We start from the raw sequence: 17556 nt of genomic DNA, 5'->3' as shown, positions 1-17556 counted from the left end.
CGAGGCAGGATTCGAACCTGCTACCGTAGCGGTCGCGCGGTTCCAGACTGTAGCTCCTAGAACCGCTCAGCCACTCCGGCCGGCCACTCAGCTCAATTCGTTCGCCATACACCCTGTCGTTCTAAATATAAAAACTCATCAACTTGCACTATTTTCTTTTCGTTGCGTTGTTTATGTATTAATTTATAACTGATTTGCAGACCTGCTTTCACATTAGAATCCTTTCAGAACACCAAAAACAACTGTCAAACAAAACTGATGTTTCGACCGTCTTTGCAGTGGGTCTCTTCAGGGCGACAAAACTGCCTTACGTACGACCATCTCTCCATCGGCATCTTGACTTTGGAGTGTCCAGTGTTGTACCACTATGGTGATATCGGTCGTCGAGTGCCTACTTCAATAGGACAATATACAGGAGAGACCTTCACCAGACTTGACAGTCCACAGATACTCGAAACGTGTTTTTGCTTATAGTTGCTTTTAGTGTTATTAAATGACGCGGCGCAGTACACGAAGTCGGATATCCAGTGAGTGCGGATTGTGACGGAGTGCGAGTTGCGCCCCTCGGTCCCAGCCCCCGGCTACGGCTGCAGGCAGCCACATTACCATACGGCGGGTCGCTTTCAGAGGGCTGGCTGGCCCTTTCTTGTCGCCCGCCCCCTGCGCCGCCACTCGCTCGCGAGCGGACGGAAAATGATCATCACTTTATCATTCCCTACCCTGCCCTACCCTGGCCTCGCCTACCCCTCGGCGCTGCGCCCCCCTGAATTTTTTCTCCATTCATTAACCGCGCCGAGTGCAGTCGTTTTATGGTAGCTGTGCTGTTACACCGTTAAAGCACTGCCCTAAGCCCGCAGAGGAGAGGATAAGCGCCCAGGCTACAGACCTCAGCAGCCAGAATCTGTCGCAGATGTTTATTTCGCTCGGGGTGCGATCTAACAGCTACCAGCAAGCGCAGCAGGGCTCCCGGGGGCAGTTAATCTCTGAGCGCTGGGGGAGAGTCTGAGGAAGGGGGCGTCAAAAGCTGCCGTATGTGAAGGACCAGCTGAGTGGCACTTTCAGGTTTCTTGTATACAAACGTGTTCCGACAAGAAACAAATAAGTGGGTGAAGATGTTCATGCAATCAAGTTGATGTAATCAAATGCCCAACAACTCAAAACAGAAATACAGTGAAGATGGCGATGTAGAGAAATATGCTGAACAACGGCTCAGCGCTAGTATTACGCACGAATTGGGTGTAATTAAATACGACTGTACGACGATGAACATAGGAGTGGAAGCTTAACAAACAGAAAGGAACGGAGGACCTGGGATGTGTAGCTAAAGCTGTGTTTGTTTTATTTTTCCCTAAAGTTACTTAACTGCGAACATGTTTCCAATCATACACTATTGCACCCATTTACCGCTTACAGCAGGGAAATTAAATGACCCACCCGACACCTATCATAAAACTGCACAGGAGCTGCTTACGAATTCACCCCTTTAAGAAAATCAGGAAAGTTGTAAATCTTGTTAACGGAGGAAAGCGACCTGGTGGTCGCGCTTCTCTGAAGACAATGCTGGAGTTTCTCGGGACTTGGAGAAAAAAAGTAAAAGAAAGTAGACAGTGTCTTTCAGTCGTTTTGGATTGGCTGAGTTTCTTATACGTTACAACACGTTTAGTGAAGGGAATCTGTAAATGTCGCCAACATTTAAATGATTCCTTATTTTCTGATGTGCAAGGCGCGATATACTGGAGCAAGATTTCCTCTAACCGTGGCATCATATATCGGACACGACCGTATGACCTTTCGCAACAACATGAGATGAAAAAAATAACTTAATATTGCAGTGGAGGAGGGAAATGCCATCTGTGCTGATTTTGAAAGTTTCTGGAAACCCTCTGTTCTTATGTAGAATGAAAGTGTTGTTCAGTAATGTTGTTTTTCACTTGGTGTTATGAATGGCAGCTCTACTTTAATGCGGATAAACGCAAGGAAAAGGAACGCGGTGGTACTCAGTTATAACAATTCTGGCGAACATTTGGAGCACGTCACATCGTATAAACGTTTAGGGGCAACACTAATGAATTACATGAAATGGATCGATAACGTAAAATGTTTTAGATTTATTGGAAGAGTTCTTCGAAAGTGCATTGCAGACGTAAAGAAATGGCACAAAAGAGCGTATCGTGACCGATTATAGCAGCATCCTTGAGACCTTACCAGACAGTCACGAACGAACTCAGAGACGTGCCACTAGGATCATAATTAATGGTGTAGTCCATACGGAAATAAAAGGTGATTCTTACAAAGAAGAAACCCATAATTTTATTCAGGGACGGTCTCACAGTGAAAGTTCTCTGCAAAATACCGCACGCAAGTGTAAGAGACATGTTTAGGGAACTGAATGGGGTATGTTCGAAAGAAAGATAGAATTACAAAATTTTGAAAAACACAGCCCTCAGTCGCGAACACTGCAGCAGTGGACACACGGCAGCCCCTAGTGGCTTGCACCTCTCTTGCATTTTATTTTAATTCTGACTATCTGACGCTGTCAGGTATGACCGCAGCTTTCGTATTTTTTGGCACGTTATGCTATAACATTTAGTTTTAATTTTGTCCGAAGAAGGTGTCCCTTATGACACCGAAACCTAGGTTACAAATTAATTGTGTTCGCGACTGAGGGCTGTGTTTTTCAAAATTTTGAATCACTATTCCCTTCGATCAGTGCGCTGATGGAACAGCACATAAAATCACCAATATTGGTAGGAAGTAGTCACGTCACTGCGATAAGAACGTCCATGCGATAGCTATGTGTCGAAGGGGTGGGTTGGGGGGGGGGGGGGGGTGACAGGCGCTTCAGTCCGGCACCGCACTGCTGCTATGGTCGCAGGTTCGAATCCTGCCTCGGGCATGGATGTGTGTGATGTCCTTAGGTTAGTTAGGTTTAAGTAGTTCTTCTAAGTCTAGGGGACTGATGACCTCAGCAGTCAAGTCCCATAATGTTTATAGCCATTTGAACCATTTTGAAGGGGGAGGGGGGGGGGGGGGAGAGAAAGAGCTAGACCTGGGAGTATGGAAAATTTTGAAGATTTTGGAAGACGAGTGGCGACTTGTAAGTTGCCATAAAAATGTTCCAGTTCCGACTCGATTAAAAACCTGCGTAATACCGTCTTTTAAATCATTTTTTTTGCAAGAAAAGGACCTGATTACACTATTTTTTGTTTCATTTCTCAGAGAGCTAGGGGGCAGGGGGCGCCGCCCCCCTCCCCGCCCCCTCCCCTTCTCGTTGGGTATGGACGCCCTTGCACTGCGTAGTATATCTGTAGATGATTATCACTTAGGAATCATCAAGGAAATTGAAAAGGCTCAGATGACGCGTGATTCGTGTCAAAGAGAATGAGTTTGAGTGATATTCAGCAAATTCGAATGGGAGACTCTGTGACAGGGGCATTTCATCACGCACCTCGTAATGGGCTAGTTTCTAAAATCCTAGAGCCTTTCTTCAGAGGCCAGTGACGTGGCGCCGTTGTTGCGGCAGCAAACTAGTTTCGCACGGTAACACAGATGGAAATGCAAAGCCGCAGAATACTTGAAATGTTGCCTGTATCTTCGCAGTATGGAGGCGGCGACCCCTCTGTGCAAAAGCGACGGCTCCTCACAGCCATAGTATTCGAGACGAGCGCTCGGCAGAGTGCCACGGGCGAGACACGGGGCGCGGCGCATATTTCAGCCGAGCCGAGCCGAGCCGCGCTGCGCAGCGCCGCACCACATAATGGCCGCTCTTTTCCCCCGAGATGGAGACGGCGCTCTCTGAGAGCAGCGGTGATTAGCATGCAAAAAATGCGCGCCGCCGGAGCCGGAGCTGGAGGTGGCTGCCTGCTCGAGGCGGGCGCAATTTTTAATTCCGTTTCTGGAGCAGGCTCGCTCTCCTCCGAGGCACCTGCCACGCGGCAGCCGTCTGCAGGCCCGGGCGACCTCCCAGCTCAGACGAGGCGCGCGTGGGCCCGTCTCCTGCCGAGGAAACCGCGTCTCACTGCTGGTGTTTACATCTTACACATCGAGCCGCCTTCTTCATTATTTCCAAATACGAGCTTGTGAAGAAAGATGGCTCCACTAGTTTAGTGATAAACTGTTCTCTGTACAGTGGAAGATGAACGAGTGTCAACACGTAGCTATAATGGTCAAAACAAGTCGACCACAAATGTCAAACGGTTAAGTTCATGCCGACGTATTTATGTCAAACGGTTAAGCTTATTCTGACATATTTTGAAGGTTTAGATTACGGCATCAAGTGATTCTCTATCAAAGAAAATGATAATAAAACAACCACTGGGATTATATTTTATTATTCACGTCGTAGCTTATGATTAGTCCATTACCTCGAATTTTTGAAGACTCGATGATAATTTATGTGATGGCAGCTGGTGGTCAGTGAAAACTATTTATTCAGGCAGCAGCCTGTGCTACAGCTCATGACGTTCTTTAAATTTTTTTACAAGCACAGGTCAACACCTACATAAAAATTGTTGTACTTTTCCGCTGCCTCTCCAGAAGATCGTTTAAAAAAAAGTTCACATTGCAGATGCGCGGGCCCTTCTGGCTGGAGCCATAACGAGCCTAGTCGTTAGCTGGAGAGCTTCATCCGCGTGCCCTTAATGCCTTAAGCCGGCCTGCAGACAGTAATTGCTGCTCTCAGCTCCAGTAACCGCAGCACGAGAGCGTATTCCTCTAGGCTAGACCATCTCTATAAACATCGAACTGCATCAAGTGGTGGAGCGTGTGGAGGATGTCCATGACGGCCAACAACGCGTTCCACTTTTATTCATACGACTTCAGAACTCTTATTGCTAAACGACTCTGTTTCTCTTCCCGCAAGACCAAGTACTGCTCGTCCCCGGGCCTCCTCCAGCTGGCAGCAGCTCGTAATCTGGTGTCCCGAAGATACTGATTCTCTTCCAGATTCGTTCCTCGGACTCTCCTGGCACTTCGTCTGAGAATCTGTGAAATGTATGGTAAGCCGCTGCTCTGTTATACTTTGGCGAAAGTCGACGTCTTTCGCAAGTGTGCGCGCAAGGATTATCTTATTCACTTTATAAAATTATCGTTCTTTATTAGATCTCCGCCTTCGTATTCTTCCTTGCCGTAGAAACAAAGTAAAATCTCAGATATGAGAACACCATTTTTAAGTTTACATGGTTGTCCGTTGAAGCGTAATACGGTTACTGTTATGGTGTCCTGTTAAGAATGGAAACAATGTTGCGAATTTGATAAGGACTAGCGACATAGTCTTTACGCTGATCGAGACCTCAATTAACCTGTCACTTACGGGGAAAGTGCTTCTGAGTGACAGCACTGTCGTGTGCGAAGATGGCGCGTTTGTACACAAACTGGGTTGTACGAGAGAAAAAAAACAAACTGAATGAGGACTGGCCATTCCGCAAAAATATATGAGTGTTGTCTCGTAGTGCAAAAACATGTCATGTTATTAAAATATTTCAGTTGTTTTGTTGTATTTTCAGGGCGTCTTGAGTATTAATACTTGGATGACTTGGCGGTCTAGTGATAAGGCGCGAGCTTCGAGGGCGTAAGATCGCGAGCTCGAATCCTGGTCGGACACTGGAATTTTTCTGTCCACTTTTACGCTGGCTTCCGCCTCTCAGTGATGTGAAGTCGTGCCAAGAACGACAGGTGGTGGGGGTTCCACGTGAAACTGTAGGTCCCTTTTCCCCGGGGTTGGTTAAGGCGTGCGAGTCGCCGAAGTGGCGTCCAATTGAAAGAACTTGCGAACAGCCAGCTGAACATCCCTCTTGAGGGACGTATAGCCAGTGACGCCATGCGAATTTACGTTTACTGTCAAAAGCGGACTATTTTGTTCCACACATAATATTGGCTATAAGGAACATATTGTTGGTTGTCAGAGTATACATAGGGTGACCCAACAGTCTGTTAACATTTGAAAATTCAATACTTAACGGAATAATGGAGTTAGGTAAAAGTTGACATACGTGCGTGAAATGACATAGGATTTATTTTGAAACAAAAAAAAAAAAAACTGAACAAAGTGGCCGACAAATGGCGCTTCATCTGGTACGAAAATAATAATTAGCATAGCAGTTGATTTATAACAAAAAATATGTTCTTTATTTGTATAGGTTCCTCTTGATCCATAAATTCTACAATTCACAATTACAAGTTTCGGCCATGTTCATATTTGTTCCAAATAGAAACCATATCTAGGTGCGTAGTAAGTGTCGGTGATGGTCTGGAAGCGTCCAGTATATGTACAAACAACAGGCCAGTAGAGGGCACTAATGCCATGATACATGGGGAACCAGTACCGTAAGTTCAATACTTAAAATTTAGTTTTCATTGTCACTAATTAAAATTACTTCATGTGGCAAAGAGAATGTCTGACAATAAAATATCATCGGACGTAGAAGATTTGGAAATACTGCTTCGGCTAATTGACACTAGTTTGTTACAACACTTTTTATGGGGATGAGATCGTAAAGATGCTTTAGCAGATCCTTCATTCTCAACTAAAGCTTTGCTACCAGTACAGACTCCTCCTCTCACTACAGCTGATTCTATACAAAATTCTCATGCGGCGTCACTGCCGTCTGTGGGTCGGTTTTTGCCGTCGTTTTTGGTTTTACATTCCAGGCATGTGTGTCAAGTTCTACCTTTACTTAATTTGTTCTGTGAATTAATGCATTTTCAAGTGTTAACGAACTTTTTGGTCATCCTGTGCAACGAATGAGTAATGTAAACATAAAGTTTTAAAAGTCTCTAGGCAGATTTTAGCAAATAAATACTCTGGTTGGGTTGAATGCCGTGCCAAACATTCTGTACTGGGTGGACCGGAAGTGGGGATGGTGAACCATGGGTGGCGGCTGACCAGAGGCGACTTTGGACGGGAAACTCACGTCTTTCACTGCGCTCTCGCAGCTCCAGAGGCTATTTCCTTCAGCTCCCTGAGCGCAACAACTCTCTTTCGTCGTTTTATGTTAATTGCACATAAAATATCACAAATAACTCACATGCTGAGATTAAGATAAACCGAAACTCTCTGGACTCAGGAGAAAAACTGTTCAGAATAATGAAACAAGGCCAGTCAGGCGACTTACAAAAGGTCAGCACTGATAAATTATGTAATAAGGCATGTATTCTGTTCCATTCTATGTTAGCGAACCATTATATTACGTGAAACATAATTTAATTAAATTAAGTAAAGGAGAGAGCCTGTAGCGCTGTCACTTGCCCCCCCCCCCCCTCCTCCCCCAAGTTTTGCATAACACTCTTCAGGAGGCGCAAACCTCCGCTCCAGATTTCCGCGCCTTCCTTGTCTCACGTTCGAGCTTGCGGGTCTAACATCGATTTGCTCCCTGCAGTATTAACAGATATTTTCCTGCACCTTCTTTCATGGATGCTGACCATATGGTTTTTCTTTGCTAGACAGTTTTCAGAAGTGATAGTCGTGGACACGCGTCAAATTACAGTCTTCACCTGTCACCTCATTCGATATCTTCACTGCTCGGAGTCGTTTGTACACACCAGAAGTTTCCCACCCACCACATGAAACAAACTGGAAGCTCGTCTAACTTATGCTGCTTTTGCAGTGCCAATTTATTCACCTCTTCTGCTAGCTCCTTCAATACGAGGAAGTAACGATCGTCTGGATTCAGTAAATTGAATAAGGATTTTTATAATGAAAAACATATATTGAAGTTTATTTTATTTCTGTACAGAAGTCTTCTCCGTTATTTGAGCATTTTTCGTATGTATCCACGGGCATTACAATTCGGTGTCGCCAGTCCATTAAGGGAGTTGTTCACAGATTCTTAACCCCGGCATAACTCCCAGAATGGTTCCCGGCCAGACAGTCTTTTGAGCTTCGTGAAAGGGCCCCTTGTAGCTTTTCGGTTACTTTTTAAACCTTCTGTATTGTGTGGCGAATGTCCAATTAGAGTTTCTTCATCTACATTTGTTCATCCTCTGTTGAACTTTTTTCAGTTCACTTCCTCACTATTCTGTCGTGCATTACCGTATCATCGTACACTTCCTGTACTTGGCTGCACATTTATGCTGGTTTCAATTTCCGAGCACTCAAAAATGGAATGACACATCTACAAGCTCGCAGTCGGCAGGACACAGTTCGTTTCAACCAGTCAGAGAACTCGTTTGGCCTGACGGTCACACAGCGCTGAGATGTCCGCCTCGGACAGAAGCGTGTTATCGGTGTCAGTTCTACATCTACATTTATACTCCGCAAGCCACCCAACGGTGTGTGGCGGAGGGCACTTTACGTGCCACTGTCATTACCTCCCTTTCCTGTTCCACTCGCGTATGGTTCGCGGGAAGAACGACTGTCTGAAAGCCTCTGTGCGCGCTCTAATCTCTCTAATTTTACATTCGTGATCTCCTCGGGAGGTATAAGTAGGGGGAAGCAATACTGTATATTCGATACCTCATCCAGAAACGCACCCTCTCGAAACCTGGCGAGCAAGCTACACCGCGATGCAGAGCGCCTCTCTTTCATAGTCTGCCACTTGAGTTTGTTAAACATCTCCGTAACGCTATCACGGTTACCAAATAACCCTGTGACGAAACGCGCCGCTCTTCTTTGGATCTTCTCTATCTTCTCCGTCAACCCGATCTGGTACGGATCTCACACTGATGAGCAATACTCAAGTATAGGTCGAACGAGTGTTTGGTAAGCCACCTCCTTTGTTGATGGACTACATTTTCTAAGCACTCTCCCAATAAATCTCAACCTGGCACCCGCCTTACCAACAATTAATTTTATATGATCATTCCACTTCAAATCGTTCCGCACGCATACTCCCAGATATTTTACAGAAGTAACTGCTACCAGTGTTTGTTCCGCTATCATATAATCATACAATAAAGGATCCTTCTTTCTATGTATTCGCAATACATTACATTTGTCTATGTTAAGGGACAGTTGCCACACCCTGCACCCAGTGCCTATCCGTTGCAGATCTTCCTGCATTTCGCTACAATTTTCTAATGCTGCAACTTCTCTGTATACTACAGCATCATCCGCGAAAAGCCGCAAGGAACTTGCGACACTATCTACTAGGTCATTTATATATATTTTGTGTGCGGTTAGTCGCCGGCCTACCCGCCGACAGCCGGACTGACTGTGCGCCGTGTGTGTCCGCAGGCCACGGCGGGGTGAACCAGCTGGGCGGCGTCTTCGTGAACGGCCGGCCGCTGCCCGACGTCGTGCGCCAGCGCATCGTCGAGCTGGCCCACAACGGCGTGCGGCCCTGCGACATCTCGCGCCAGCTGCGGGTCTCCCACGGCTGCGTCTCCAAGATACTGTCCAGGTAAGCCGAGCGAGCCCGCCTCTGCGCCCGCACCACCTGCCGTCCGTTTCTCTCTAGTATCGTCATCTCTTGCAGCCCAGCAAATCAGTTCCCTCCCCAGTGTCTCCATCGCTCCCTTCACCCTTCTAATACCGAGTATTTTTTGTTAGACTGAGTACCATTGGGGTCTTTAGCGACCCCAACGGAATTCAATTTTTATTAAGGATAGTTTTAATAATGGTAGGATAAAATGACATTCCTTATTTTTTCCGCAATCTAAAACATGATGTCAATGACATTGCATTAAATTAAAATGCATATTTTTAAAATTATTTATTTCCGTATAATTTACAAACGATTCTCATGAAACTACAAACATTTTTGATTAAATTCCGATTTGACATTTATGACGCATTACACTTACAGCAATAAATTGCAGAGTGGTTTTTACACACATTTTGAACATTTATCGGTGAATTTTCTGTCCTCAGACCTTTTGCAAAACGGACACCTTCTTCTTTTTTTGTCTGTACTGTTGATGGAAGTAGTGGGGAAATAATTTGATCTGGCTTTCTTCCAACGAGCTGCTTTCCTAATTCTATGAGAAATGCCCGTCTCTTGTAGTTGGTACTTTCTGCCCAGTCTGGTGTAAGATGTAGCCATATGATAAATGCATTCAGTGCACTGATATCAATCGTTTTGTAAAATAATACCACTGGCCACCTTCTGCTCATCCTCTTTGTAGTGCACGTTCTAACCAGCTTGTCCATAGTATCTGCTCCTGATTTTGTTTTATTATAATCCGGAATCATTACTGGCTTGCATTCTTCACGATCTTCCACTTCCTTCCTTGAATTCATTGTACTGAGCAAAGTTACAACTTTTCCCTTTTTCAGACAATATGAAACAATTGGAACCCAAAAATAGATGAATATTTGACTCGACTCCTAAGGCTAGTGAAAAAATTGTCAGTTGTTACATTTCTGCCACTGTTTTCTAAGCCTTTCACCATACCTAAAGCAACTCTCTTGCCTTGACAAACTTCACGAGATTGATTTTCTTGTCGACCAGTGTAAACTTGGAGATTGAGAATGTAAGACGTTGCACTATCACATACTGCCCATCATTTCAACCCATATTTCCCTGGTTTTGAAGGAATATATTGCCGAAATGGACATCTGCCACGAAATGCCACAAGCTGTTCATCAATTGTTACGTTGCTGTGAGGAAGATACGCTTCTTGAAATGTGTGTAGCCACACTTCAAATACTTCTCTAATGGGAGCCAGCTTGTCAGGAGCACAGTTGTGACGTCTCACATCTGCGTCATCAAATCAGATGCACCTTGAAATTTGCGTAAAGCGATTTCTAGCTATTGCTTCACTAAAAATGGGTCTACCATCCTCTTTGTTCCACAGATATGTAACTGCTTCATTATGGGCCTTGTAAGCACCTACTAGGATATAGACACCGATAGAGCACTTCACTTCAATGGCATCTACTGGTTTCCATTTACTACTATAAACAAGAGTACCCTCTTTGTTAGTCCACTCTATAATTACATCAACAATGTTTCTCCTAAGAAACAACTGAAAAGCTGATTCTATGGTGTCTACATTTTTCACTGCGAATTTTGTTGGACCTGGCTTTACTCTCATTATGTTCCATCTCTCTTCTCTTCCACATGCTTTTCTCAACTCGTGTCTGTGCCAAAATTCTTTGTTTTTAGACCTACACAAAAGGAAAAAAATACAAAGGGTGTACCTTGGCGCTAGACCCTAACGCACATTTACAAAAATACGATGTGTACTAACATATAACAGTCAGAAATATGTGTTACTTCCTGTTCAGGCTGGACATCTGGGCTGTCCAAATCTTCTTCTGAACTTCCGTCTGATTGAGGAATATTCTCTTCTAAGACGTCAATTTCTCCATCGCTGCATGAGACATCAGAAACTATATCGCTGATATCACTATTTAATTCTCCAGATAGAGGATTATCCTGCAGTAATATTTCAAGCACTTCATCTTCGGAAAGGTGATGAGACATTTTCCACTAAATGCAACACACACAGTAGTAGTATCCACTTGTATGGAACAAATAACTGTCGGCTTATAAGGTATTGGCAACAATCACACGTTACAACAATATTTACAAGAATAAAACGAAGGAAATACAGAAACAGTTATGGATTCAATGCAGCATTATTGGGTAATTATACCACGAGAGAGAAATGGGGTCGCATTTAACCCCAGTGGTATTCAGTGGTTCTCTCTTGATTTTCGGCAAAACTAAATATTTTCAAAACGTTATATTAATATATTACGAACCCATTACTTAATTCAGGAAAAGTCCAAATTTTTCATAATTTTTAGGAATAGCAAACAAGGAATATTTTACAGAAATACATGGCCTGGGGTCATTAAAGACCCCACGGTATTAGAAGGGTTATTAACCTTCAGCGTTTTAAATGCATGTACCACTGCTGAAAATTAAAACAATTTCACCAAAAATGCCTCAGGCCGGATTTATTTACCATAAACATGTTGCAGAACAGTTGTGGACGTCCTACAAATAAAAATTAATAATCTTCTGTTTACTCCTTCTGCCGTCAGACCATTGTTGTCTTCAGCTGCTCTAAATAAAAGCATTCAGTAACTGGTTACATGACTTACTGTCATTTTGTTCAGTTTTATTTTCGGTATGCCGAAGATACCTTATTTAGGTCGTATTATAACTGATTTTCACAAAGACTGGTTCTGTCAAGATCCTGTTACAGTTCACTTGCACTACATGCAAACAATACGATGCCTTCAGCAAAACGTAGATGTTTCAAGCAAGTCTCATTAGCTTGTATCCCTTCTCCTCCTCCTCTTCGCCCGCATCTCGTGGTCGTGCGGTAGCGTTCTCGCTTCCCACGCCCGGGTTCCCGGGTTCGATTCCCGGCGGGGTCAGGGATTTTCTCTGCCTCGTGATGGCTGGGTGTTGTGTGCTGTCCTTAGGTTAGTTAGGTTTAAGTAGTTCTAAGTTCTAGGGGACTTATGACCACAGCAGTTGAGTCCCATAGTGCTCAGAGCCATTTGAACCATTTGAACCTCCTCTTCCTCTTCCTTCTTCTTCTTCTTCTTCTTCTTCTTCCCAGTTTTATGATTACATAAGACGCTTGAAATTTTCACATAAGCCATGTTTGAGAACTTCAGAACCATCAAAATCTCCCATTTTAGATCATAATTTTATTTTCGGTACCAGTGTGGTAAGTGAAAATCTAAAATAACAGCTCTGACTCAAAGTAAACCATAAAATCTTTTGTGCAAGTACAATATGCTATTTTAGAAATTGTGTGTCTGATGCTTCTCATTCACTAATATTAGTCCCAGAAATAAAACAGTTATCTAAGGCAGCAAATTGTGGCGGTTCTTAAGATGTCATTCATTAATTTTATCAATACAGAAAGTAAAATTTGCAAAAACTGAAAAAGAATCTAAAACCAACTTTAATGCACGTAGAAAATCTTTTTCTTGTGGAATTATGCGCTATTTCAAAAGCTTCAGATGTTTTTAGCATTCGTTGGTGACAGTTTTCTGTACGATCATGAAATTTTTCGGTGTTAGGAACGAAATCTTGATAAACATTCCTTATTCCCTTCAAATTGCTATGTATATAAGACGCTATTGAATTCAAAGGTGCTGATGGCTCATGTCAGCCTGAAGGTGCTGTATGAGGACGTATTCTGTGGAACTCCTCCATCTACGACTGATTACATTTAACTACACGTAAGAATGGGCCATAAACATCCAATGCTTGTGTATAAAAGTGAAGCTAGAGTAGGGGAAAGTAGAGTTACCATAGTGGAGCAGAATACATAGGAAAGGATAAGACACCAATACGGGTAGCAAAAACGAAGTGGCTATATTTCGCTAAACGAGAAGACGAATCTTCAGACAGAACTTAAGGCTAAGAGACAGTGTTCGTTCCATAACATTGTTACTCGATGTTTCGTATCCAACACCGGGAGGCATTTTGGTAGGACTGCCAGATTTACGTATCTGCATACAGGATACCACAGACCGTCACGTGATGTCGATAGCGTGATATCTCTGGCTGTCGCCATCGTCATTGATTAAAAGTAATCGATCATCATTCTGCTGGCGCAAATTCGAGATCCGTATCTTATCTAACTTCACACTTTTTCGTTCTCTGTTAAAATTATTGTGGTGTTTGTGAATCTGTACGTCCTCGGTACATATGCACGCGTGACAATGCGTTGTCTTTGCTATAAACGCTCGTCTCATTGAATTTTGTTTCGTGGTTTCAGTCTGGAAAAAAATGCTCTTCTACTGCCGACTTGTCAGAAGGCAGGTTAGTCCGAACATACAGAGATAAACGGCGGCACGGGACTTCACACTGCGGTGACAAAAGTCATGGGATACCTCCTAATACTGCATGGGACCAAAGCCATGGGATACCTCCCAATACCGCATGGGACCTCCTTTTGCCCGCCGTGATGCAGCAGCTCGGTGTGGCTTGGACTTGACAGGCCGCTGGAAGTCTCCTGCGGTCTCTGTAGCGGTCCGTAATTGCGAAATGTTCCCGATGCAGATTTTGTACACGAACTGAGCTCTCGATTATGTCCCACGAGGGTTCGATGTGATTCATGTTTGGCTGCCTGGGTGGCCAGATCATGCGCTCGAATCGTCCACAATGTTCTTCAAACCAGTAGAGAACAATTGTGGCCCAGCGACGTGGCGCATTGTCGTCCATAAAAATGAAGTCCACGAGTGGTTGCAAATGGTCTCCAGGCGGCCGAGTATAATCATTTTCAGTCAATGATCGGTTCAATTTCAGGACAGGACCCAGACCATTCCATGTAAACACCACCATCTTGCACAGTAGCTTGTTGACAACTTGGGTCCTTGGCTTTTTGCGGTCTGCGCCACACTCGAACCCTACCATCAGCTCTTACTAGCTGAAGTCTGGACTCATGTGATCAGGCCACGGGTTTTCAGTCGTCTGGGGTCCAACCGATACGGTCACACGCGCAGGAGGGGCACTGCAGGCGATGTCGTGCTGTTGCCAGAGGGGCTCGCGTCGGCCTTACGCTGCCATAGCCCATCAACGCCAAATTTTGCGGCACTTTCATAACGGGTGCGTTCGTCGTACACTGAGTTCTGCGGTTACTTCGCGCAGTGTTGCTTGTCTGTTAGCACCGACCACTCTGCGGAAACGCCTGTGCTCTCGGTCGTTAAGTGAAGACCGTCGTGGTGAGAGGTAATGCCTGAAATTTGGTATTCTCGGCACGCTCTTGACACTGTGGATCTCGGAGTATTGAATTCCCTAACGATTTCCGAAATCGAACGTTCCATGCGTGTAGCTTCAACTACCATTCCGCGCTGAAAGTGTGTTAATTCACGTTGTGCGGCCATAATTGCACCGGAAACCTTTTCACGTGAATCACCTGAGTACAAATGACAGGTCCGCCAGTGCACTGCGAACGCGATAATACCGCCCTCTGTGTGTGTCCATTTCGGTATTCCACGATTTTTGTAACCTCGGTGTGCTGCATCTTACAGAAGAGGGACGTTGATATTAGGAAAGAACTTTGAGTGGGAGTTGTAGGTGCAACTGTGGATACCTGGCCCCTCGCCGGTGGTTAGTGCACACGTGCGAGCTAAAGTGTGTCGGCACGTAGACGGCGGCTGCGCCTCTGCCTGTTTGCTTTGGCAGGTCGGCCGCGGCTGCCACGATACGCCCAGATGGCCGGCGCAGATGAGTCGGCCTTTGGGTCTGCGCCGCCATTAGGACGGACGGGAATCTGCGGCGTGAGCTAGCGCGGGCGCCCGCGGCCGGCGGGTTTTCGTGGGCGAGAGGAGGCGTAAAATCCCCTAATTGGGCGCCGCCCACGCCTCCCGCGTGCCGAATCGCGGCACACACAGAGCGCCGTGCAAATTGATAAGGCCGCGCCGCGCCAAGCCGAGCCCAGCCGGATGGGCGGGTGGGGTACCTTCGCGTCCGCTCTAGCGGCGCTGCCCCGCTGCTCCTTAGCGCCTCGCTGACAAAGTGTTCTGCCACTTTTATTGAGTAACTTCCTGCCTTACTCAGAAATGCACATTCGTGTAAGCGTAATACTCTTCTGACTGGTTTGATTCGGCCCGCCACCAATTTCTCACCTGTACCCAACTCTTCGCGTCAGGGTAGCGCTTGCAACCTACGTCCTCAGTTATATACAGGACGTTTTTTTGTCTTCCTCTACAGTTTTTAACGTCTGCAGCTCCCTGTAGTACCATGGAAGTTACTCCCTGATGTCTTAACAGATGTACTTTCATCCTGTCCTTTGTTCCTGTCAGTGTTTTCCAAATATTCCTTTCCTCGCCGATTCTGCGGAAAACCACCTCATTCCTTACCTTGTCAGTCCACGTAATTTTCAACATTTTTCTGTAGTAATACATGCTTCGAGCCTTCTCTTTTCCGGTTTTCCCACAGTCCATACAGTACTGTGCTTCAGATGTGCATCCTCAGAAATTTATTCCTCAAATTAGGGCCTATTTTTGATACTAATAGACTTCTCTTGGTCTGGAAAGCACTATTTGCCAGTCTTAGTTTGCATTTGACGTCCTCCTTGCCCCGTCCGTCATTGGTTATTTTGCTGCCTAGAGAGCAGAGTTCCTTAACTTCATCTACGTCGTGATCACCAATTCTGATGTTTAGTTTCTGCCGTTCTCATTTCTGTTACTTCCGGTTACTTTCCCGTTTCTTCGATTAATTCTCAGTCCATATTCTGTACTTATTAGACTGTTCATTCTGTTCAAAAGATTCTGTAATTCTTCCTAACTTTCACTGAGGATAGCAGTGTCATTAGCTAATATTAACACTGATATCCTTTCATCGTGAATTTTAATTCCATTCTTGAACCTTTCTGTGTGTAGATTGAACACCCTTTTTAATCCAATCACTTCGTTTTTGGTCTTCCACTCTTTATTGTTTCCTCTTGGTTCTTGTGCATACTGTTCATTACCCTATAGCTTTCCCCAATTTTTCTCAGAATTTCGAACATCTTGCACCATTTTACACTGACGAGCACTTTTTACAGGTCTACAGATCCTACGAACGTGTCTTGATTTTTCTTTACTCTTGCTCCCACTATCGGCCGGTACGTCAGAACTGCCTCTTTTGTGCCTTTACCGTTCCTAAAGCCAAACTGCATTATAATGGTAAGAACCATAACGTTTATAAATCGAGTCTGATAAGCAGCGCTTGGATAAATTACTGTCGGCTGCTGAGAAAAACGCGTGCGGCAGGAGTATTGCGAGTGCTCTAGAGCAGAAAACTACACGCCATTCCGAAACATCTATACATTATAACTGTGATTGATGTGATCGTGTTGGAGCGAAGCAAATTTACGACATTGTCTCACCTCTCCAGTGCACTGACACTTCTCCAATACCACCTGTCGAATTCTCCGTTTATGTGTATATAGTACTAGTGAGTCGGTACTGGTACTGTATACTCAAATACATTCTTTCTTGACGGGGAACGTTTCGGTTTCGTCAGTTAAAACATCGCCAGTGGTACGGTTGTCTCGTCCGTTTCCTGCTTAAGATACGGGTATGATGTCTGTATGCAGGTTTCACTAAATTTGTGCCTCACGATGATTTTAAGTGATGTAAACAAATTATTATTATTATTATTATTATTTAATGAAAGATGTTTCGGTCACCTTCAATGAAGAATGGTTCAAATTGTTCAAATGGCTCTGAGCACTATGGGACTTAACATCTATGGTCATCAGTCCCCTAGAACTTAGAACTACTTAAACCTAACTAACCTAAGGACAGCACACAACACCCAGTCATCACGAGGCAGAGAAAATCCCTGACCCTGCCGGGAATCGAACCCGGGAACGCGGGCCGGGAATCGAACCCGGGAACGCGGGCGCGGGAAGCGAGAACGCTACCGCACGACCACGAGCTGCAGACCAATGAAGAATCCGCGCCATTACGTTCCAGTGCAGGTTGATTGTCATCTGCATCAACGGAAACTGTATAATACACTTTTTTTCTGTAAGAGCCAACCTATATTTTGTACACAGCCACGGCCTCAAAATGTCAGTTTTTGACAAAATAGCATAGAACAAATGTCAGGTTTTTCTGGTTTCGAGACCTATGCTACTGCTTCAGGAAAGCGTAAATATCTATGGAAACTGTTTGAAATAACTCATTGTTTCAAATAGTTTTACATCAGA

General features: G+C 44.7%; 1 protein-coding gene across 3 annotated transcripts in view; it reads left to right on the top strand.

Moving 5' to 3' along the window:
- LOC124620099 (paired box protein Pax-5-like) overlaps nucleotides 1–17556 on the top strand; it is a 263562-nt gene that overhangs the window by 87119 nt on the left and 158887 nt on the right. For all 3 annotated transcript variants that reach the window (XM_047146771.1, XM_047146779.1, XM_047146785.1), the window contains exon 2: nucleotides 9173–9338. In XM_047146771.1, coding sequence (XP_047002727.1) covers nucleotides 9173–9338 — 166 coding nt within the window. The remainder of the gene's footprint in view (nucleotides 1–9172; nucleotides 9339–17556) is intronic.

The sequence above is a fragment of the Schistocerca americana genome, chromosome 1 (assembly GCF_021461395.2).
Source record: "Schistocerca americana isolate TAMUIC-IGC-003095 chromosome 1, iqSchAmer2.1, whole genome shotgun sequence".
NCBI classification, from domain to species: domain Eukaryota; kingdom Metazoa; phylum Arthropoda; class Insecta; order Orthoptera; family Acrididae; genus Schistocerca; species Schistocerca americana.
Note: the sequence above shows the minus strand (reverse complement) of the source record. Positions and strands in the feature narration are given on the sequence as shown.